This window comes from Rousettus aegyptiacus, unplaced genomic scaffold (assembly GCF_014176215.1).
Source record: "Rousettus aegyptiacus isolate mRouAeg1 unplaced genomic scaffold, mRouAeg1.p scaffold_m13_p_4, whole genome shotgun sequence".
NCBI lineage: Eukaryota > Metazoa > Chordata > Mammalia > Chiroptera > Pteropodidae > Rousettus > Rousettus aegyptiacus.
Genome location: NW_023416307.1, coordinates 114,098,149 through 114,122,827, shown reverse-complemented (window position 1 = coordinate 114,122,827; position 24,679 = coordinate 114,098,149). Strand labels below are relative to the sequence as shown.

At 38.5% G+C, this 24,679-nt stretch overlaps 2 protein-coding genes across 6 annotated transcripts in view; one reads left to right on the top strand and one right to left on the bottom strand.

Moving 5' to 3' along the window:
• CACNA2D3 (calcium voltage-gated channel auxiliary subunit alpha2delta 3) overlaps window positions 1-24,679 on the top strand; it is a 790,850-nt gene that overhangs the window by 647,444 nt on the left and 118,727 nt on the right. The gene's annotated exons all lie outside the window — the stretch shown is intronic.
• Window positions 15,432-24,458, bottom strand: LRTM1 (leucine rich repeats and transmembrane domains 1). Of its 2 annotated transcripts, XM_016156351.2 has the most exons (3): window positions 23,913-24,458; window positions 20,762-21,358; window positions 15,432-18,976 (listed from the first exon to the last, which is right to left on the bottom strand). In XM_016156351.2, the coding sequence occupies exons 1-3, from the start codon at window positions 23,965-23,967 to the stop codon at window positions 18,543-18,545; spliced, it is 1,086 nt and encodes a 361-aa protein (XP_016011837.1). In that variant the 5' UTR covers window positions 23,968-24,458; the 3' UTR covers window positions 15,432-18,542. The 2 variants fall into 2 exon arrangements, with proteins under 2 accessions (XP_016011837.1, XP_036075247.1); XM_036219354.1 differs by having other exon boundaries at window positions 20,762-24,458.

Here is a 24,679-nt window from a genome sequence, read left to right as displayed (position 1 = left end):
GCAGCAGCTATTAAAGACATGGGCTCACCAAAGCTGTCTGTCTGTCTGAAATTTCTTTTCAAAAGCTTTTTTTGGGGTTTCTCATTCAGCCATCACAAAGGATGTTCTATGTTAACCTTAAGAGTACTATGCCCATCCAAGCCATTTCTATCCAAGTTTATAAACTATGTTCAAGTATTTCCAATGCCTCATATTTCATAAATGTCTTTGTGGCTGAGTATGGGTGAAACATGGACTTAGCCTAGCTACTCTGCATTCAGTCTGGAGAACATGAATTTTCCAAGTGGTTTGCTGGTCTGCTATTGAGTAGGCAGATGTGGCCCCCGTTGAGCTGGTGGAAGAGACATCCTCCTGTTTACTGCTACTTGGTATGTGTCAGCTGGTCCCCATTTTCAGAAGATATGACAGAGTAAGATAAAGAAGCAAGGTTATCTGAGGAATTGTATTTAGCTCGTACTCCTTAAAACTGGTGATTATTAACCTTCCTTTTTATAGTGTATTTGATAGACATAAGGTAAAATAGATTTGCTCGGTTTGATCTTGAAGACTGCCATGGATACAGCACCGTGAAGGACGCGACCTCCGGAAGATCCAAAGGCAGAGCGGCCTCTTGGGCAAGTCTCCCAGGTTTCGCTGATCAGACTCGCTCGTCATGTCCCTCTGTGATTAGGTTCCATAACTTTCTTATGCACGTTTTCCTCAAATTAAGTAGACATTGTTTACTACTCTAAAATTTAAAAAGCCCATTTTAATTGGGGAAGACACCTTGTTTTGGCAGATAAATATGGAATATGTGAGCAGGCTTGTCCCCCCACCAGTGTGCCTTCAGCGGCAGATGGGACACAACCAACTGGCAGTAATTTGGGGTTTCAATGAAATCCTTGTGTTAAATTAAAATTTATCTGAAAGGAAAGGTGTACGACTTTGCAATCAATTATCTCAGACTACTTTGAAAGGCCTACACAGCTCCCAGGCATGGTCGAGTATTCTCATGTTCGTTGGCTACATGTGTCTGTTTGGAGTAGAAAGAGTTTCTTGTTTTGTTTTTTTGTTTGATTCTTCTTTCTTTCTTTTTTCTTGTTTTCTTTTTTAAACAAAAACATTTAGATACTCATCTGTCAATGACATCTTTGAAGAAAAGGCGGTCAAACCGGGCAGGATTCCATTTCTGTGTCAGCCTCAGGGCACAAATGGGCCCCATCCATCTTCTTGGCCTATGACATTGCTTACAGTCCTTCTCTTGAGGAAGCTGCCAGCTCCCCAGCTGCCACCAGTGTGCTGAGTTCTCTTAATTGCTTTCTCACTGCAAAGGAAGAAGTGGTAGGACTTTCTCTTTGACCTACCAAGTCTCTCCAGAGCCCTGGAATCTTCTATGCGTGTCAGGCCCCTAATCCATTTTTCTGTTGTTATTGGAAACACAAACCTTCAACTGTAAGGTCCACATAGATTTGTCACTCACTCTTTAACTTGCTAAATGTGTGGTTTTGGGTCTCTGAAGTTCGATCTAAAATAAGATTGGGATCATTACCTTTCTCAACTTACTCTGGGTTGACTTGGGGATAAAATGAGAAAACGAACAAGAAAATACTTGAATATGAAGAAGTATAAAAATGCTAGGATTTGGGGTAACCCATTTTTATCTTTAAGTTGGCAGAATATTTAGTCATTCATTCATTTATTCAATAAATATTTCCTGACCTCTTGCATTCACCAGGCACTCTCGTTATAAATTAATCATAACCAGGCCTGTAATCGGCATACCTTTCCTTGCCCCAGAGACTGCAAAATAGCAGTTATTTTTAAAGCCATGTCTACACAGGGCAAGTGAATTAAAAAAGCTGAACAAATGTCTTAAAGGTCCTAGAGGTAAAAGACTTTGTTCTTTTCACCTTCTATCTCTCACAGCGTAACCCAATGGAGTACCTGAAGCATAGTGACTGGATCCTCAATAAGAATTCCATAAATCGAGTTGAACTTTCAGAAACGTGTTTTGTCCTTACTTAGCTATTATTGACTTGAGTACCATAAATACCTAGATAATGGTGTTAATTCTTCACTTTCAATGGGGAGACAAGTACCTAGTGACCAATAGTCACAGGCACTAATTCTACCAAGCTAGAATGGAAATGACCTGGAAAAGAAAAGAAATGCTCAGGGGCTAGAAATTGAGCCAAGTCAGAAGTTATAACCATGCAGGGAACTTCCTTCCTCTTTTCCTTGGAGTGTTTTTCTGACCTCATTATTCTCCTTCTAGACTCTCTCTCTGACAAATATAAAACCTAATCTCAATTTTTGTTAAAATCCAAATTTCTGGATTTTCAAAATAATAAATCATAAATCCTAAATTTTTGCATTTGCTTTAAAATGTACTTTTGAGCATATCAAAATCTAAAATCTCTTCTAAAAATATTCCATTTTGATTTCTTAAATAAATTATAGACTCTCCAAAGGCAAGAATTGTCCCAGTTATTTTTTATTCCCAGTGCTAAGGACGAGGGCTGAGAAGTGGTAAATTTGTCAAAAATATTGACTGAATAAATGACTTGAGGAAGATGGGATTCATTTTCACCTGCTAGATATAGGTACATAAGCCTGCAAAATTTACTGTCCAGACCATGGGAACACGGTAATTGACGAAAACACTACGAGAGGCACTCAGCCAATAAAACTCCACTCCACACCATAGTAAATGGTACAGACCAATATGGGTATTTTAAGGAATAAAAAAAAAAAAAAAACTGTTTAGTGTCCTATTCTAATGGCAACTGTGTTGGTCCAGTAGTTATCTCTGTGTCAGCAGATGTCTTTTCTGAGGTCCAGGTGTAAAACGTGATGCTTACAATAATTAATCTGATCAGCAACAGAAAGACATACATTATAGATATTAGAGTCTTTAATTTCTTTAAATCTCTCTCTATATATACACACACGCCACACACACATACCACTTCTTTAGCCAGTTGTCTATTGATAGACACTTAGGTTGCTTCCATATCTTGCCTATTGTAAATAATGCTGCAATGAACATAGGGTCGCATATATCTGTTTTAATTAGTGTTTTGGATTTTTTCAGTTAAATACCCAAAAGTGGGACTGCTAGGTCATATGGTAGTTCTATTTTTAATTTTTTTGAGGAACCTCTCCATTCAGTTTTTCATATTGGCTACACCAATTTGAAATCCCACAAGCATCCACATCCTCACCAATACTTGCTCTTTATTGATTTTTTTAATAATAGTCATTCTGATAGGTGTATCGTGATATCTCATTGTTATTTTGATTTACATTTCCTGATGATTAGTGATGTTGAGTATCTTTTCATATGTCTATTGGCCATCTGTATGTAGTCTTTGGAGAAATGTCTATTCAGGTCCTCTGCCCATTTTTTAATTGGATTATTTGTCTTTTTGGTGTTAAGTTGTATGAGTTCCTTATATATTTTGGATATTAACCCTTTATTGGATGTATTATTAGCAAATGTCATCTCCTATTCAGTAGGTGGCTTTTTGTATTGTTGGTGGTTTCCTTTATAATACAAAAACTTTTTAGTTTGATGTAGCCCCATTTATATTTTCTTTTGTTTCTCTTGTCGGAGGAGACATATTCATAAAAAGATTACTCAGAACAATGTCAGAAAGTTTACTGCTATGTTTCATCTAGGAGTTTTATGGTTTAGGGTCTCATATTTAAATCTTTAATACATTTTCAGTTTATTCTTGTGTATGGTGTAAGAAAGTGGTCTAGTTTTATTTTTTGTATGTATCTATCCAGTTTTCCCAATACTATTTATTGAAAAGACTGTCTTAATCCCATTGTATATTCTTGGCTCCTTTGTCATAGATTAAATGACTATATAGGTGTCAGTTTATTTCTGGGCTCTCTAGTCTCTTCCATTGACTATGTGCCTATTAGGCATTAATTTCTTGCAGAAACTTTTAAAAACAGATTTATTGAGGTATGACTTACATACCAAAAATTCACCTATTTTAAGTGTAAAATTAAATGATTTTTAGTAATTTTTTTTTTTTTTTTGAGAAGAAGGTACTGATCTGCCAGTCAATTCCTTTGCAAGAAATACAGACCACAGTAGATTCATTCTTTGAGGGAAATTTGAAAATGTGGGTTATATAGTCTCATTTGCATAATTCTAGGCAGTGTGATGAAGAGAAATGCTGGATGATAGAACAAAAGATCCCTTTGATACCAACTAGTTAAGAATGAGATTAACAACATTGATCACTCACTATCGTCAGCTATGTGGTATTTAAATTGCATATGCCATTTAATTTGAACCCTTCATTAAAAATGGATGAATAATGTTGGCAAAATGGTATAGACCAACACTCAGCTTGACACCACTCATTTGGCATGATTTCATGTATTTGGTACATATGAGATAACCTGTATATTAGGAATTATATATCCAGTCTACTGGGGTAAACCTCTGGTTTGTTAGATCAGAGCAAAGGAAGTGTTTTGTCTTGGCAGAAATTAATATCTATTGATTACATTGGTAGTTCTCAACTAGGGGCAATTTTGCCCCCAGGAGACATTTGACAACACCTAGAAACATTTTTTTTTGATTGTTACAACTAGTTAGGAGGAATGCTACTAGCATCTGGTGGGTAGGTGTCAGGAATGCTGCTAAATACCCTACAAGGCACAGGAAAGCCCTTCACAACAACAAAAAGTTATCTGGTCCAAAATGTAAATAGGGGCAAGAAATGCTGGGATACCTGACAGGCAAACCCAGCTCTTGGTGCTTTCAAATTCAGTGTTTTCTCTTATAGGCTCATTTACAGAAAGATCTTGTTTCATGTCTTCATTTTTTAATTAAATCACTCAGTAAATACACATCTAGAATCTACTGTATACCTAGTGCTGGAGATACAGCTGTGAACAAGCACCCCAGAGAGCACTGCAGGAATTGTTAGTTGTACAATGAGAAGGTATATCTGGCTTCCCACACCCAGAGGCTGGGTTAACAGCTGTCCCATGAAGCATCAGTCCACCCAAATGCTGCAACACTCCCTGAGAACACTGAGTGTGACCAAGTTGCTGCCAAAGAGAGCTTCCACTTGTGTGAAAAATACAGACGACAGACAAATATTGCATGAATAGAGAAATGAAGAGAAGAGGGAATTTCTAGTAGTAGTAAATGCTCTAGATAGAAAAGATCAGGTTAAAGGGAGGAACTAGCAATGGCAGGAATGCATACTCCGGTTCATAAATACGTGTGTTTGGGTGTGCGACAGGGGTGATGCTTCTCCAGATTAGGGGCACAGAGACTCAGGAAAGGCCTCCCTAAGGTGGTGACATGAACAGAGCCCTGAAGAATGAGATGCAGTCATTATGCAAGGATCTGTAGGAAGAGCATTCCAGGCAAAGAGAGTGGACTTCTTCAAGAATTCTGAACAAGCTCCCTTGTACATGTGGTACCCATGTTCCAGATAACACTCTGAGACACTAATGAGTCTCTCAGGTGTGGGGGGGTGTTTAGTACCGTCTAAAAGCAGGACTGGTGTGCAGGTGGTCAGATGACCCATGACCCAAGGGGAGGCAGGGAACCCAAAGTAAATCTTTGCTCAAAATGTCACCAGTGAGGTGGGACTCGTTATATGTTTGGCTTTTTTTTTTTTAATTCGATAAATCGGTTCAATGCTGGGCCATAAGGTGGTCTAAGCCAGTAGGACTGACAGCAGCGACCTTTATTGAAATGGATTAGCAATGTAGCTACCGATTATGGTGTGTTTCAGGTCTGCAACAGATTTTGAGTTACAGTTAGCCATGTAGAGCAGCTGTTCTGCATACCACAGTAGCCAGTGACAAGGTTATGGTGAAGATTCCTGCTGCAGGAATAAAAATAGCCCAGAGTTTTGTGAAACTGGATTCTCTGTGCTAACTCTCCAAGACACTCACTTCCAAGAGTTACTGTCCTTTTATAAACCTAAGTCAAAAGCCTCAACATATCCTCCACCTAAAAATCAGCAGCAGAATTTTAGGATAACAGATCCTCATACCTGGCTTGCATGTTCTATATCAGCAAGTCAAGGTCCCTCATTCTGAGATCGTGGCAAGATTTGAACATTAAAGCCTATGTGAATCAAGGATTTAGGAGTGAGCACAGGGCTGTTTCCCTGTTTTGCAGTGGGCCTGAGTTTTCACATTTGTAAAGAGAGGTTGATAGGTGCTTTGGTTGGATTTCTAAAAGCTTGTTTTTAAGAGATGGATATGTGCTTCCTCATTAAACAATCATAGAATATTTATTATATTCAGATTCTTTTTATTATATGAATATATATTCATATATATTCATTTATACATATATGTATATATATATTTGAGCAGATAACTATTATTGAGCACTCAACTATAAGCACTAACTCTCTCTATATAAAGTGATTGGTAAATGCTTATGGTAGTGCTTAAGCACTATGTATACATATATATATACACACATATGCATACATATATGTGTGTGTGTATTTTATATATATATATATATATATATATATATATATAGAGAGAGAGAGAGAGAGAGAGAGAGAGAGAGAGAAAATGCTTATAGTCAAATGCTCAAAAATGGTTATCTGCTAAATTATTATTGGTTATTAGTGTTCTTATATTGTTAAGAATAACTATGTTACATCTACCACTATTCAATAGCTTATGCTTATTGTCATGTGCTGTTCTCTGTGAAAACTTGGAATGTCATTATAATATCTTGACATGTTTTGTAGCAAAATTTTTGAAACTCATTTTCATGTACCTATGTCTTAAAACAGAGTTTGACAAACTGTAGCCCACAGGACCAACCAATAGAATGCCACCTCTTTTGTCTTGTTGTGTTTATTTATAGTTTTCTTAAAATATATTTTATGTACTATAAGATTTATTTGTTTAAAGTATACAGATCGTTGGGTTTTAGTATATTGACAAAGCTATGTAAACAAGACCACAATCTAATTTTAGAGCAATCTCAACATCCCAAAAAGAACTCCATATACACATACACACTTTTATTTTTAATATCCCACTCCCTACACCAGCCCCAGAAAACCAGTAATTTACTTTCTGTCTCTATGGATTTGCCTATTCTGGACATTGCTGATAAATGGAATCACACAATATGTGGCCTTTTGTGATCAGCTTCTGTCACTTAGCTAATGCGTTCAAAGTGCACCCATGTTGTAGCATGTGTCAAAACTTTTTTCAGTTGCCAAACGATATTTTCTTGTATGAATATACAACTTGTTTATCCATCTATCAGTCAGTGAACATCTGGGGCATCCCACTTTTTAGCTGTTATTAATAATGTTGATATGAACCTTTAAGTGCAAGTTTTTGTGTGGATATATGTTTTCATTTCTCTTGGGCGGAGACCTAAGAGTGGAATTGTAGGTATATATGGTAACTCTGTGTTTGATATTTTGAAGAACTCCCAAGCTGTTTCCCAAAATGGCTGCGCCATTTTACAATCCCACTAACAGCAATTTTTTCACATCTTTACCAATGCTTGCTATTGTCTATCTTTTTCATTTTGGCCAACCTAGTGAATGTGAAGTGATTTGTATTTCCTTGATGGCTAATTATGTTGTCCATCTTTTCATAGGCTTTTGGCCACTTTCATATCTTCATTGGATAAATGTCTGTTCAGATCTTTTACCTGTATTTAAATTAGGTTGTTTGTCTTTTTATTGTTGAGATATAAAAGTTTTTTATATGGTCTATATATAACTATCTTATCAGACATCTACCAGCTGTCTTTGCAAACAATATTTTATTGAAATGTAGTCATGCCTATATTGTCAATGGACACCTTCCCATTGCATGGAGAGTGTATGGACTACAAAGCCAAAAATATTTAGTACCTGGCCTTTTGCAGAAAAAAGTTTGCCGACCCCTGGTTTAGATGAAAATACATCACAGGTCGTTAAATAAGTAAATTAAATGTTGACTTGTTCACTCACTTCTTTCACTTTTTTATCTTATAGAAGTGAAATGGATATTTAAATCAGAGGCTATATAAGTAGATGTTGAAGACAGAGCTTTATGTATCAGACGTTGTCCATCAGTTGTGCCTGATGTTTTTATATATGTGGTTAGACAGAAATCCCAATCAAAGATCCTAAGCTTTCTAAAAATACATGCTCTCATTGTCAGTCAGGATGGTGATTTACTTAATCTCTGCTCTAGTTTATAAACCTCTGAACAGTATAATCAGCATAATGCTTGGGAGAACGTTGAAAATGCCCTCACTTGCTTTGTTGGAAAACAGTTTCTGGGATTTTTTTTTTTTTTTAGACATGGTTCATGAGAGATTTGGAGATTTATTTACTCGCCTTTATCTAGGCAAATCTCCTCATGACCTTGTTGGGATTTTGATCTCAGTTAAGACTAGAATTTATATGACTCATGCTAGTGAAGGGCCAGCAAGGGATAAATGAGCTGGCACACATTTCTCCTCCCTGGGAAGGAGGGATGGGCATGGTCAGAGTTTACAGCAGGAATATAAGCTTTGGCAGTGAATCCCTGGACTTCCTTGCTCATTAAAAATGCTTTGGCCAGTTGGTGATGGAAAATGGTCAGTGCCGATCCAAGCCTTTTTATTCTCATAGACCCCCAAAGTTCACACTCACCAAGAACTCCTGGGTTTTACTCTGAGTGAAACGATCTACATGAAGTCAGGATTAGTGTCTGAATGTCATTCCTACTTCAAGGCCAAATTATATTTGACCAGGCCCGGGCAGATGGGAGTGTACAATTGTTTTTGAAAATGAAATTTCAAAATGAATATATACTTTTATATACTTTTATTAACTAGTCTTCTTCTACTATCTTTGAGTTTTTGCTGACATATTCAAGTTTTTAAGCTAAAATATTTTTGTTCTTATGTTATTCTATTTGTATTATATATTTCTCACACTTTTATACTGTATACTCTTCCTACTGCCTGTCTCTCATTCTCTGGAACCCACTCCAATCAGGTTTCATCCATAGTGAAACATTTCTCATTACGAGTACCACAGACTTCCACATTACTGATCCAAAATTGAACTTCGAATATTTATTTTTTTCTTGGTCTATCAGCAGCACTTGTCCATGTTGATCATGTTCTCCTTAAAGTATCTCTTTACTTGGTTGTTTGCCTACATAGCTACTTACCTCCCCTTTCTCCTTTGCTCATCTCCCTAATGATAAATGTCATAGGACCCCAGAGGTCTCTGTGTGTGCCTCCTATATACTCATTCATGGAATTTAAATGGCAAGCCAGACCTCTCTCACTTGACCCTTCCCCAGCTACTCAATGGCTGCATGCCTTCTCAAACAGGCTTATCAAATGCAATAGATTCCAAGTTTAAGTCTTGATTCCATTCACATCCTCCCCCTCCACTCTTCCTCTGCAGCCTCGCTCATCTGGATAAATTCTAGTTACCTAGTTATTCATAGGTCCACAAACTTGGAATAATTTTTTAAATATTTATGTGGGTCATATTGAATCTACTCAAAAGTAGACAGAAGCGTTAACAAGAAATTCCAAGTATCTTCTTCAGCCAATCCCAGGAGCTATCGACCACACGGCCATTGTGCCCTTCACTCCTCAAAACACTTCCACCACACTTGTACTATTTTAAATCAAATCTCGGTCATTAAATCATTTCATCCATAAATATTTCAGTGTACATCTTCAAATGATCTATTTTTGCATTTTAATGTAACTTCATTGTATTTTAATATAACAACACCATTACCATACCTGAAAATAATAATTCCTAATTACCCATTACCTAGTCAGTGTTTAAATTCTCAGTTGTCTCAAAACACTCATTTTTATTGTTTTACTCTTTGTTTGAATCAGGGTCTTGAAGTCATCCTTGACTCTTCCCTTTTGCTTCTCCCTATGACCAATCTATCTATAAATTCTGTTGGTTCTTTCTTCAAATTATGTGTAAGTTCTGACCACTTCTCAACACCTCCAGTGCTACCCTAATGGGCCAGTTCCAATTATTCCAAAACTTCGCAGCTTAAAACTACAAACAGTTTCTTTAGGTCAGGAATCTGGGTGGTCAATAAGCTGTGTCCTATGGCTCAGGGTCTCATACTGCAATCAAGGTGTTTGCCCAGGGTCTCTCATGAAGCTGCAGTGAAAGTGTTGTTGATGGCTGTGTTCTCATCTGAAGGCTCGAGGAGCAGAGGAAATTCTTCCACAATCATTTATGAGATCATCGACAGGATTCAGCTCCTCCTGGATTATTGGACTTAGTTTTTAACTGGTTATTAGCTATAGGCCTTTCTTGCGTCTTTGCCACATAGGCGTTTCCATTGGGCAATTCACAATGTGTTAGTTGACTTCATTAGAATAGGCAAGATAGAAGCCAGAGTTTTTTGTAATGTAATATTGGAAGTAGTATCCTATCACTGTTTTTGTTAGGAGCAAGCCACTAGGTCCATCCAACTCTCAGACGGAGGAGATTGCACACCAAAACAAAACAAAAATCTCATTTGAGAAACATTTCAAAAAGTCATTGAATATTAAAGCCAAAAATTAATTTTAAGATATCACAGCCCAACTTTCATTTAAAAAATGAGACACATATAGATGTTAACTCTCTTGCCCCCAAACATTTGTTAGCAACTCAGAGCACAAGAATTAGAGCCACAATCTTTTTATTTCCAGCTTCTCCACCCTCCAATTCTGATACCAATAAAACTTGACAAATTTTTAAATATTATTATCAAGATTAAAGATCACAGATAATTCTGAAATTACTGAGACAATAGTAGATTCACTTTTAATATAGATTTTTTATTTTAATTTTGATAACAAAATACTTGTCAATAAAATGGGCCACTTAAAATATATTTATTAGTAGAGGCATTTTTCCCTCAAATACACTAGATGGTGTGTAAGTCAAGATTAACTAAGTTAGTCTGCAGCAACGAAAATCTCCCAAATCTCAGCAGTTTAACACAACAAAACCTTTTCTCTTGCTTTTAAAAGTACGGGTGACTCTCAAGGGCAGCTATCCTATACCTGCAGGTATTAACTCAACATTCCAGGCTCTTTATTCTAGCAATTAAATGTTTCTACCCAGAAATGACACAGGTCACTTCCTTCATATTTCTTTGGCAAAAGAAAAAGAAAAAGAAAACAAAACAAAACAAAACAAAACAAAACAAAACAAAGGAGAGGTAATTAAGCAAGGGGATGAGTACCAGGAAGTAGGAATCATTGTCATCTTAAAAGCTTCCTGCCACAACCCATCAGGTACTATCTAATTTGATCCCTAGTTACCTTTTAACCTTAGCTCCCTGTACTTCTGCCTTTGTCCACTCAACCACAGCCACACTGCCTTTGTTACTCTTTGAACATACTAAGCTTGCTCCTGTCTCAGGGCCTTTGCACCTGCTATGCTTTCTCTCTGGGACAATTTTTCTCCAGATATCTTCATAACTAGTTCCATTATTTCTCTCAGTTCTCTGCTCAGATATTTTCTCAGAGGGCTTGCCTGATGATCATATATAAAATAGAACCTCTTTCTCTCCCATGTTGCCAGCTCTCTCTTCCATTTACGCCTACTTTTTCACCACATGTTTAATTTTTTGATCTTCTCCCTCTGCTATATGTTAAGTTCCATGGGACATATACTTTATACTTCTTGTTCTCCCCTTCAACTCTTAAACTTAGAAAATCACCTGTCATGCATAAGTGCTTAGAAATTTGTTAAATTACTCATTTTACATTGTTTTGTAGACATATTAGCAAAATCACTGAGATTTAACTTTGACTTTAACTGATTTAATGCTTATCACTGGCACTTTAATGACATGACTTCCACATTTTTAAGTCCTTCTCCTTTCCTTTTCCTCTAGCATTTTATAATTCATTCTTGATAAATTAAAGTTTATCTTGAGTTATTTTTCCTTCAAGAGCAATGTGTAGATACCACGCTCTCTGAGCCCTTGCAATCTCTATTTGATTCCTTGTTAAGTTTTTTTATTATTATTATTTGTTTGTTTCTAGATTTCAGAATTCTTATTTTTGTTCTTTAATTTCAACATTTTACCAGAATCTCTTTATTTTTTCATTTATTTGTTTTTCTCTGATTTGTACTAATTGAGACATATATGCCAGAGAGTAACCTGGACTAACTTTTGATTTTTTTTTTTTTTTATTAATCTGTCTTGTAGTAAGCCTCTCCTGATCTATATAACTTGAGTTTTTCTTTGGCTCAGGAAAATACTTTCCCAGATATTTTTTTTCTTCTGTTTGATATGTTCCGATTTGTTTATTGAGAAAACCAATTATCCTATATTAGTCCTTTACTCCTGCTTCTTTTCTGTATCATCTTCTATTGTTTTTATCTCTTTTTTTTTCCTTCTATATTCCAGGAGTGAGTATTTTATCTTATGTATTCTATGTCATTGAATCAATATGCTGCAGGATTTGTTTTGTACCTCTGATGACGACGGCAATATATTTTATTATCGCGTATTTATCTATTCACATGTGCTTATTATTGGCTATTATTAGTAATTATTTTATTATTTAATATTATTTTATGATTATTTGCAATTATTTGCTTTTTCCTTTCCTGTAAGGGGATGGCATGTCCTTGCTCACTGCCACATCACTCATAGTATATTCCTATTGGAGCTATGTGTTTCTGTGCCTCCATTAACTCTGAACTTAGCCATATGACATGATTTTGCCAATGGAATGTGAGTAGGTATAATATATACCAAATTCAACCAGAAACTTTAAAAATTGTATTGAGATATGTTATAAAATATATCTTTCATGCGTCTTCTGCATCTTGAGGGCCATGTTGCCTTTCACTCCTTTTTTCCCTAAGTATCTTTTATGGGGCTCTTAAGTTACGTATCTTTCTTACTTTTAATCATTGTTAAAATATGGGGTGTTTGCCAATGAACAGAGTAAATGGCTTCCCCTGGAGTTTCCCCTACTGTTGACTTTAGAGTACTCCTTGGAGACCAAGATAAAAGGCTAACTGTTATACACAGCCCCTAGACAAACGTCTAGTGTCTAGATGTCTTTCATTTAGTGCAGCATTGCAGGATTTGGTAAAGGATGACACTGATGACACTCCCTGCGGCTTGGCAGTCTGACTACTTAACCTAGATAAATCAAAGTCATCTGTAGTTTTCACTCCTTGTAAGGAACAGTAGGTAAAAACTGTAGCCCCTAGACTGTACGTATCTTATTGTCTTCCTTTCCTTTTATCATCCTATGATATGCTGTATTGTAGAGATTCCCCATCTCTAGTGGATGAAAACAGCAAGTCCTTAATGGAAGGTGTTGTAGGAGTTAAATGTCCTCAGGTGCCTTACGAATAGGAGGGAATGGTTTCCCTACTGTCTCAGAAGAAGGAATAGCAGCATAAGAATGAATAGTGTAGACTATAACTCTTCCTTTACATCCCACTCATCCATCTAAAGGTCACATCTTTGCTATGGATAGTGAGCATTCCTCCTGGAGACTTGGATATCATTGACCATTATTTCTAACTTCTAGGATCCTCTGTGTACTCATGAGTATTTCAATGGGAAACACTACTTATTAGCCAGCACCTAATTTTTTCATTTTCTCAAATAGCTACAAGAGGGTACATCTGAGTTTCTTCCTCTCCCATCTAAAAACATCTTTTCCAGCCAGGAAATGATCCCAATTCTGACTTTTTCAAACCTGTCATATACCCTAAGGTGCCCAGGTTTGGCCTTGGAAAGACCTGCATCCAAATTCTTTACTATCTACTTGCTACTGGTGTGACCTTGAACAAGTAAACCAAACCCAATGATCTTGTTTCTTCATCTCTAACATAGCCTTAAAATTCCCACATGTTTCTGGACAATCATGATGCTTAGGGAAAATGAAAGTATTATGCTTAGAAAAAACTGACACAAAATTGGGTGCTCTATAAATATTGATGATGATACTATGATTATCTTTATCCAAACAATATAATAATGTCATAGGCTTGACAGAATAAATGAAAAAATGGCAGGGCTATTTGTACCACCCATGCTCATGCAACTGCATTTATCAGGGCTGTAATTAATTATCTGTGTGACTTCGGGAAAGTTCCCTTCCTTTTCCATGCTTCTATTTCCCATTTGTAAAATAAGGATAGGAAACTATATCAGGGTAGCAAATGGGTTTAATCTCATATGTCAACTCCAGTTGATCAATAGTAGGCACCTAGAAAACAGATTTAAAAGGATTCTGAGGCGTTGGTTGGGCTCAATAGATAAGTTTACTATCATCTGTCAGCAATGTCTGAAACGAGTAGGGTTGCTAGTCCACAGCTTTCCAGAAATTTGCCAGGCATAGATTCAAGAAGACCGTCACAATCCCCAATCCTCTGGTTCTTTTTCTGGGTCTTCTTGATGGCCTTTTGTAACTGGGTGACATTGTATTCAGCCAAATGAATATTCAGTGTCATCAGAGTAAAAAGTAGGTGTGGCTACTTCAGTCGAGTATCTGAAAGACTAGTGGATAATGAAACTGTGTCTTGGAATGAGATGGAGGTTTCATTGAGACTTCTTTGCAATTTGAGTATAAAAATAAATAAAGCATTTTCATCAAAAGGGAAAAAAGTATAATTTTCTAAAGTTGTATATATATATATATATATGTATATATACACATATGTATACATATACACACACACATATATATACACACATAATATACATATGTGTGTGTGTGCATGTGTGTGTGTGTATCACAGCCTAATGATGCCATGTGGGGTCGTAATATCATTTGCTGGTAGATTTCTTTCTAATAGCGTTTAGCGATGGACACCCTGGTGGGTTTGACCAAACTGGAACCATTTATTTCCTGATCTGCAACAGAAAATTATGTTTCTAACTGTATAATTATATTAATGTGTACTAAAAATAAATTATCTTATAAATTGATTTAGCCATTTCCTTTGATATTCAGGACCTAAGACAAGAGTGTCTTATTTCTGAGGTAACTTGGTTAACTCAAATAATGAGATTTGATTTTCATAAACCTTTAGGAGGAAATAATATAAATGACTTTTCGGCCTTTCATTTCTGTAAGACAAAATTAAACATCTGGTTGTAATTGGCATTTTATCATCTTCCTACGTGGTCAGGGATATTTGCCTTAATGTTAAAAGCTTTTCAGGTAGAGATGTGACGCTGGGTCTTCTTTCTCCACAGCCTCTGTGGCAGGGTGCATTCTTCATACTCCCTCCTTAATTCCTCACTTCAGATAGCTACAGCATCCCTTGGGTCCTGCTCTAGTGAATCTGTGCTCTCTGGCAAAGCAAAAATAGCCAGTCCATAGTCATACCATTCCATGAAATATGATGAAGAAGAGCTATATGTTAGATGGCTTTCTCAGAAAGTCAATACTAAACATGATTTAGTGTTTAGGGTCATGGTGTACCCTCGACTAGGCTCTATGATGGAAGGGCATTTTTATAGGGGAATTTATGAATATGACAGCAGCAATAAACAGCTGAAAGTAATCTATGAGGCGTTTGCAAATTACCCCTCATGAGCTGTAGCGGTTATGAAAGATAATTTGTGGTTCTCACAGAATACTCTGCAAATTGGGTCTTTCATATGCGATGTTTTTTACAGTTAAAACATTTCATTTCTCATATTAACAAATGATAACTCTGCATTTGTTAATCTAAACAATTTGATTTATATTTTTCTGTGCTGAGAAGCTGTTGACATTTCAGGATAAGTAATTATTTTCATTGCCAACTGCTGCTTGTGATGATTGTAGGCAAAAGATAGAAATCTGAATATATGTATGCACCATTTTAATCATTTTCCTTAAAGACTGCTTATAAAGCAGGAATCTGTTTGCCTGAATTATCATCTTTACTTAGATATCTAACAGGAAGTAGGTGTAGACGAGTGAGCGTGCTAACCACATTCGGGGTTTTCTGTGGTGCGCTCTCTCATGTAATCACTGAGGGCAGGGGGATGGGGTTGACCTGCAGTGTCACCAAACCTCTGGCAGAGCACTGTGCACTTGCACAGCAGTGAGAGGAAGCACACGTATCGGCCTCAGTAGTTCCCAGCTTATGTAATATCTGTTCGAGTATCTCACGGGGTGGTTGCCAGGGTTACATGACGAATGCTCACGAGAACACCTCTCACTATGCCTAGGACATAGCGTGAGCTCTGGAAACATTTGGTGAAATGGGGATGACATATAAAAAGATCTTTTAAATTTCCTTTCTCATATTACTTTCTTGGCCATGGGCTCACAGTCCACAACAAGGAAAAGAAAGACTTTTTCACTACATCCTTAGGCCCATTTGCTCAGCCTTGCCAAATGCAGTGGTGCAGGAGTCAGAGCAGAAAGGAGGCGCCAGCACTGGGGATGGAGCTGATACAACAGCTGGCTTTCTCTGGGGTCTCTTTTTGATCTTAAAATCCATGCTAACTTTTCAATCTACTCTAATACATCCAGGTTTATTTTAATATTCAGAATAAATTAACAACAAAGTTTATACTTTTACCCCAGAAAAATCATTTAGCAAAACTCTGGCTCCAAAAAGATGGTCCCTTGTTAGCTTCGGGGAGGTGGGGGTGGAGGGGGAAGGGTCTTTCATATGCGATGTATTTTACAGTTGTGAAGCAGGGGTAGATGGCCTCTGTGATAGTTAAGGGCATGTTGGTGTATGTTGGTGTATGTCCTGCAGCGGAGGTTTTGAGAGGTTCATTAGCCTTTTCTCCTTGTCCTCTTTACAGTGTTGGGCAAGGCTCTGTTCACATTAGTTTGGGAGACATTACTCCCGCATGTATGGACCTCTCATTCACATCCCAGGTTAGGGGATGGACTACTAATTTAGGATTCTAACCCATTTTTACATGGCCTGAAGGATTGAACGTAGAGCCAGTACCCTGAATGGCAAAAATGATTTATCCTTTGATTCAACTTCAGTTGATGAGTTATGGTTGCCTACAGTGCTGTCTTAAGAAGGCATCTGTGGTGCATCCCGGCTCAGCTGGGAAGAGAGCTGGGCTTGATTAACAATGTCTTTCAAGGCTTCTAGAGGGACAGGTTGCTCTATATTTGTCATGCTCTGCTTTTGACTTGTCCTTAACATTTCTGTGTAAAGTCATTTTAGTACAAACAGGTGACTAAGTATGAGATAGGGCATCATGAGAGTGAGCAGGTAGATTCCACTTTAAGAAAACCTAGCATGAGAAAATGCCAATTTACAAAATGCATAAATCTGGAGCCAATTATTGTCATTACAGAAAGATTCCATGAAAAGTTCCTTTAAATAGCGAGCTCCCCTACTGCATTAAAATGGTGATTCAATTTACAAAAATTCACTTTGCATGCAGCTCCTCAGGACCGTGTCTGTGGAGTAAAGCAAGCCACGCCTGATTTTTTAAAATGACGGCCTAAATAATGTTCAGGATGGCTGCTGCCACATATCTCGAGTCTCTTGATAATTCCCACTCTCTTCAGACTTCCTTCTTACTTCCTATGCCAAAGTGTTGAGTAGACAATCTGGGTGGTGGTCAACAGCTGCTGGCTTCCACCCTGCCACGGCTGCATTTCATTAGTGGGTAAACTGATTGCTCCGAGTATGTTTATGTGTGGGTGTGGTCGTACAAGTCTATGCACTCTGTGCACTGTGTATGTGGATACAGATACACATAAGCCATTATCTCGCTCTCAGCCCACCCTAAATTCATTCCTGCTGTGAGAGTTATAAATGGAAGGTTCCAATCGCCTGGTGGATATGGCTTTTCAGTAATATGTGCCCCGAATTCCGGCTCCCCGTCCTCTTTGTGTTTGTTTATGTGTTATTTACCCTTGCATCAAAAAACTTCCCCAGACCCCAGGCCTGAGTCCCATTATCCAGATATGGAACCCTCCTCTTCCTCTGTGGCCTAGAAAGCCCAAAATGGTTTTTCTGATTTAGAAAATTAAATATAATCTGACTCTTGTGGCAAGCTACAAAATTCCCAACCAACAGACGCTCCTATTAAATATATAACATACACAACATCTAAAAGTATCACCGATCTAGCATGAACTTGAATTATAGAGGCATTCAGTGCCCCTTGGGTAAGATCACCAGCTTCTTCCCAGGCACTCGAAATTGGGCAATTTTCCAATGGACCATATAGCTCCCAGGAATGCTGACTGGCACACATATTTGAATTTCTGTTCTCTGTAAAAGCAACTTAATGCAGGGAAGAGGACCTTAAAGAGATGGTCTCTCCCCTTTCTCTCTGTACTGCCCTCTCCCACATAGGATAATTCTAATAACTTCTCAAGCACAGAACACAAATATCATCTCTGTTTTATCTGTGGTATTTTAAAAATCTCAACATAAATTTCTTCCCAGGGATTTTTTCTTTCTTTTTTTTTTTCACAAACTCATTCTTTTTTTTTTTTCTCTGTTGGAAAAAGCAAAGTGAGGCAGTAAACAGTGAACACATCAGCCCTACTCAGATACTTTCTTCTGGCCTAAAGTGATTCTTTATATTTGAGATGCAAGCTTTCAGGCTGGTGAGCTGTCAAACGTCTCCTTTCCTTCTGCCTTTGCAGGTTCATTGGTTTGAACCAAAGGTCCTTCGTGGTGTTGGGCTGTAATAGCTGCGTAGGTGCAGCCATAGATGGCGGCCGCCAACATCAGGAGACACATAATCCCACACAAAACCCCGGTGATGATGACAGTGGCCACGGCATGACGCAGATTGGCCAGCCTGGGCTTGGGTTTGAGCTCACACTCCGAGTGGTCTCGCTCCCCAGTGCTGTAGCTCCCAGGAGGCCTCGGGACAGCCTGGTGGGCAGAACCCGGCTGCTGCACCTGTGAGGGCTCCAGATCTGGAGATGGAAAAGGGCAGGGCTTATACAGCTCATGAGGGATTTTAAGGAGGTCCTGTCCCTTCCAGGTGTCCGGTGATGCACAGATGACACTGTCCACTATTCCCCCTTTAAAAAACAAAAGCAAAGGATAATAACAGAGTCTGATACAACTAAATTCCAAAATCCTCAACCTGCAAAAAGTTAGGCAGATGGAATTTATAAAGCACCTTCCCCCCCGCCCCCCACTGGAGTCAAAGAACTTAACAACCATATTTTATGATTTTAGGATTTCTAAATTGGCCGAATGCTAAAAATGCCACACACTAAATTGCCAATTATGTATGACCAAGAATTCATTAGAAGCTGGGTCACCTTTACCTTATAAATGCCAAAGGAAAAGCAGGGCAAAAGCTGACAAGAAGGGGCACCGGGGGCTAACCCGAGGGCACTGTCGTTGACGACGTTCCTGCCACTCATGCCCCTAATGAGCCTCTCCAACAAAAAAAAATCTGTTGTACCAAATTCCCATCGGACTCAAAGTAAGTAAATAAATAAAACAAACATCCTTCGCTGTGATGTTATGTGTTAATTACAAAGACCCTATGTGTCTAGCAGCGCTTCAGCGATGCCAAATGGAGACATTGTGGTCTTCGTATTTCATGTATCTGAAGATTTGGCAGGAATGTTAGTTAAATTCATGAGATTAAGTACAATTAACACATCTCTTCAGTCCTTAAAACATTGAATACTTCTCAGTACCGAACTTTCCAATGGATTGTTAGACCCAGTTTTCATTCTCTCTAAGGCAATTGGTTTTCTCAGGTATATAGACTACATGGAGGATTTTGGTGACTAGTAATTTTTTTCCAGAAAGAGCACTGGGCTAACATTCCGTTCTGGCCAAATTTGATCACCAATTTACTATGTGATCTCAGGTAAATAAACTATTCTGACTAAATTTTTTACCTTAAAAACATATTTGTATCCAGCTCGATAGTTGGTAAAGTACTGTTAGGTAAGTCTTCACAATGGGTAATAAGTCTGCGTAATGGATAATCTTGTCCAAGGTTATCCATAAGTGGACAAACAATACCCAAACCCAGCTCACCTCCTTGATCTCAGTTTTTCCCACTACACTTGCTGCCTGTCTCTATTTCCTCTTCTCTGGAGCATTCTGAGGTCAGCAGAGTTTACCCAGTGACCCTCAGTAAAGCCCTTTGCCTGGGAAGAACCCCACCCCCATGACCTATGGCTCATGAACTTCTCCCCCAGGATAGCTGTGAAGCCTGGCACCACTCTTTGCCAAGTTAGGTTGGAGACTTTGTATACACTAGAGGTGAATTACAAAATTATACCAGAAAGTCACGTGTGGGAGGTTACCACTTCAATGTTATTAGAACCTTCTGTCGCGTAGCACTCAGAGTTTTGGGAATGCCTTCACATCTATTCCCTCTGAGCCTGATAAGCCAGGTGCTACATGGCCCCATTAGTAGATAAGGCCATTTTGCAGTGCCAGAGTTATGGTGGCCCAGTTCACATCGGGGTTAGTAGCTACGGCAAAGCTCAACCCACTCCAGTTGCATCACACTTGAAAATAGAATTTCATGTCGCTTTGGAGCAGTTATTCAGGTGGCAATTGAATTTCTCTCCTTCTTAAAGGCTTCTAGTTTCTAGATAAATAACTTAATGTTGTTATTAATCAAAAAGTGGAAAGTTATCTCTATGAATCATATTTGTAGATAAATTTAACCACCCTTTAATGACACACTGGCCACTTCTGCCATACTGTGAAATGACATCAATGAGAAAAAAGCTTACACCAGCCCCTCGCACATTCGTCAAGATTCTTTCTAATGCAGAGAACAGATAAGGTTTATCCTAGGCAGGGTTTTTCGAATAGACATTACTGACCTTTATAGATAAATTTCTCCAGCCAGAGTTTAAGACCAAGCAAGTGGCAGTTGCATTTCCAGAGGTTGTCCTTGAGAAGCAGTAGCTTCACACTAGGCATGGATTCTAGGAGCGCGCGATCGAGCTGCTGAAGCTGGTTTTGTTGGATTGAAAACATGGTTAGGTTCTCCCAACGCTGACCCAGGGATGTGGGAAGGTGGTTTATGTTGTTTGATGACAAATCAAGCTCCCTCAGCTGTGGGAGGGAATGGAAAAGTCTGCTTTCCAGGGAATGCAGGGAGTTCTGAGTTAGGTTTAAGACTTGTAAGTGCTGAAGTCCATGGAAAGCTCCAGGGGCCAGATTTGAAAGGGAATTGTTACACAAGTTCAAGGTCTTGAGCTGTGGCACTGACCTAAATGCAAAAGCAGGAAGCTGGTGTATCTGGTTATCTTGTAAATGCAGTGTTAGAGTTTGAAGAGGCAAGTTGGAAGGGATTTCAGCCAGACCCTGCTGGCTGCAGTCTACAGAGTTTGAGAACGAGTGACAGCGGCACTTCTCTGGGCAGCCACACACCACCTGGAGCAGGAAAATCACACTTGAAAGCAGGAGCAGTTCACCTACAACAAACAGAAAGGGATAGGAACCGGTTCGTAGTGCCACCATTTGTTCTCCTTTGAATTCACATGTCATTCTGAGCCAGCCACCTTCCACTACCTGAAAGAGAGGTTCGTCCACCATCCTTTCGTAGAATTGGGCTGAACTGGATATATTCCCAAATATCAATAACTATTGCAAACTCTGTGGTAAATATTGACAGGGGCCTTAGAAAACATACTTCCTCAGTGGCTCAGAAATCAGAGGATGGAAGACTTAAGGATATATAGAAAGATGAAAGAAATCTTTCTGAGGCACATGCCCTTTGTAAGGTGTAGTAGAATTTTCTGGGGCCAGAAGTATGGGAGAGTGATAGAGAATTCAGATATTCACATTTCTGAAAAGTACGCTCCAGGTCAGTGCTGTCCAATAGAACTGTCTGTGGTGATGGAAATGTTCTTTATCTGCTGTCCAATATGGTAGCCATTAGCTACACTGGCTACTGAGCTCTGAAATGTGGCTAATATAGCCAAGGAACTAAATTTTTATTTGCATTTTATTTTAATTGATTTAAATATAAATGGCCACATGGTGCCAGTGGGTACCTTATTGGATAGGGCAGGTCTAAGGCATTCCTGTATATTGATGTTCAGCTTTACAAGTGTAATAATTCATAAATGATGGTTGTCCCTTTTTTTATTCAAGAATTCTATCAAAGTACAGAAACACATTAAGGATAATAAACACCCATGTTCCTATAACACGGTTCTGTCACTCATTCATGAGTTGTCATATTTCTTCCCTTTTTTCTTCTAACTCAAAGAAACAGTGTGTTACTGATACAGCTAAACTCCCTTTGATTAGCACTAAAGTTATGTTTTGTGACATGAATCCTCCACCATTGCCGATACATCCCACTAGACCTTTTAAAAATAGACTTAATAACAACGACAAAAGCAAATAACCATGCAGCATGTGTTTTGAGCCAGGCACTACTCTAACTGCTTTGTATATATTAATTAATTTAATATTCATTACCTTGTAAATCTGGTTCTACTGTTATCCCCATTTTGAAGGTGAGGAAACTGAGGCACAGGGAGCTTCAAGAATGGCTTTAAATCCCTTGCCCAAGGTCACACATATGGTAAAGTAGTAGAGCCATGATTTGAGCACAGGCAGTCTGCTTCCACAGTCTGCCAGCATTCTTACTTGCTGTGCTTTACTTCCTGTCAAAGGCTTTTTCACACACACACACACACACACACACACACACACACACACACTACTATTACTACTATTTTTTATAGTGGTTTTTGAAAACCTACATAAATATAATCAGCATGCTTCATTCTGCAATTTATTCACTCAGAACTGATCCATCCATATGGATACATGCAGAGCTAATTCATTATTTTAGCTGCTGTAGAATATTCCGTGGTGAGACCATACCATTTATGATTTAGCCGCTCCCTTACTAGTGAACATTTGAGTTGAAGTTTTTCATTATAAATAATGCTGCAAAGAACATTTTTGCATAGCACTGTGCAGAAATGTGGAAGAGGGTCTCTAGAATCAGTAGGCATCTCCTTGCAGGGTTCAGAGAGAATACTGAGTTTTCTTAGACACTGCTAGATCATCCTCCAGAGTATCTAGATCATTCCCTGCTTTTTTCCAGAGGTCTGAATTTCAAAAGATAGCAAACATCTGTCAAGGACCTTTTGTTAAATTTGTATAGAGGAATTCACAAAGCTACACAATAATATTTACAACTCAAGATAGTTATCTACTCATAAAAATGATCTTGAAAGAGGATTTTTTGTTTGTTTGTTTTGGGCCTTAACTAGGGAAAACAAAATGTGGCTGTCAAATGCACTAGAGCCTGTTCCTTAATTCTTTCCTGATGTGAACAGTGCTTTAGGGTAAGAGGGAAGATGTCTGGAGGGCCTTCTGAAGCAGATTGTGCTCAGTTTAGTTTAGCTCAAGGGATATAGAACATCATAGTCCCCTTTCTTCTTCCAAAATATAAAAGTGCAAACTCCATGTTTTCCTTTTTATAATTTTTCAAATAACCTAAATGATACCTTTCAAAGCTAAATGTCTTCCCATCAGAGATAGTCAGCACCCTCCACTTTAGCCGTGGGTCTCAAGCATTCATTAGTTGTAAGAAATTAAATCTTAAATGAGAACGTGTTTTCCACAGAAACTGTTAATCTTTAATAAAGGGCTTGTCTTCCTGAGGTTGTAGCCAGTTTGTTCATTCTTTCTTTCATCCAACTGTACCCTCCTCCAAAGGGAATGATATATGAACTCCAACTTGAAGCATAGTGTTTTCTATGAAATGGCCCGTGACATGCCAACTTCATATCCGATCACGGCTAGGTACATTCATTCCTACACCCTTCCTCTGACCCAACATGGCACAAACATAAATCTCTCCATTAGACACATTTTTATATCCGTTTGGTCCTTTAAGAAACACAACTTGAAAATAGATTTCCCACAGACATCTTTTTGAGGGGATCTTATTCCTCTCTTAGGGAACTTTTCTATGGCACTAGGGGATTTATCATGGCTTACCTGTCATGACTGAGTCTCCACAGGCTTCCCTGTTGAACCCGTAGCCCACCTTCATTAATTTGCTGATCAGCAAACTGAGGACATAGCAAAATCAGAATCCAGCTTTTCATTCACTTCTTTTGAATTCTGCTTATGCTTTTCTTCAATGCAGAAAACAGTTGTGGCTTTCAGGAGACCACTTATTTAAGCCATCCTTCCCCTGTCTCCATCTGGCTGGGATTGTTTTCCATTAGAGGATCTTTTGATTGTGCCCCTCTTCTTTCTTAAAGTGTCGACCTCCCCAAGATCATCCCTGCCTTTCCCATTCAGACGACAAGTCACAGAAAGAATGTTTGTCAAACCTCAGTGAACAGCTGTAGCATTCAAACATGACCCCAATGGCTCAGCCTTTTTGATTATTTAATCTGCTTGAAGTCCAAGGCACCAAAATAAAACTGCCTTCTTAATCCGGTCGTGGCTTCTGAATTCTGTTGACTTATTAACCATGCTGTGTCAACCCTTGTCAGGTTGGGGGATGCTCACCATGGATCCTTGATCTCGGGGTCTAGCAACAGAGCCAGCAGAGTGTGTAATATGAGGACAGATTGGCCTGCTGGAGGCTGACACGGTTTCACAGTGCACATGTTTGGTCATCGAAGGGTTATTCAGCTGACATCCACGGGGATTAGCTGTGTTGACAGGGTCTTGATGCCCTGAAATTCATAGCCATGGTTTCCTTTAGTGGACATCACACTCTCTTCTCTCTGGTGCCATAGACATTTCTCAGC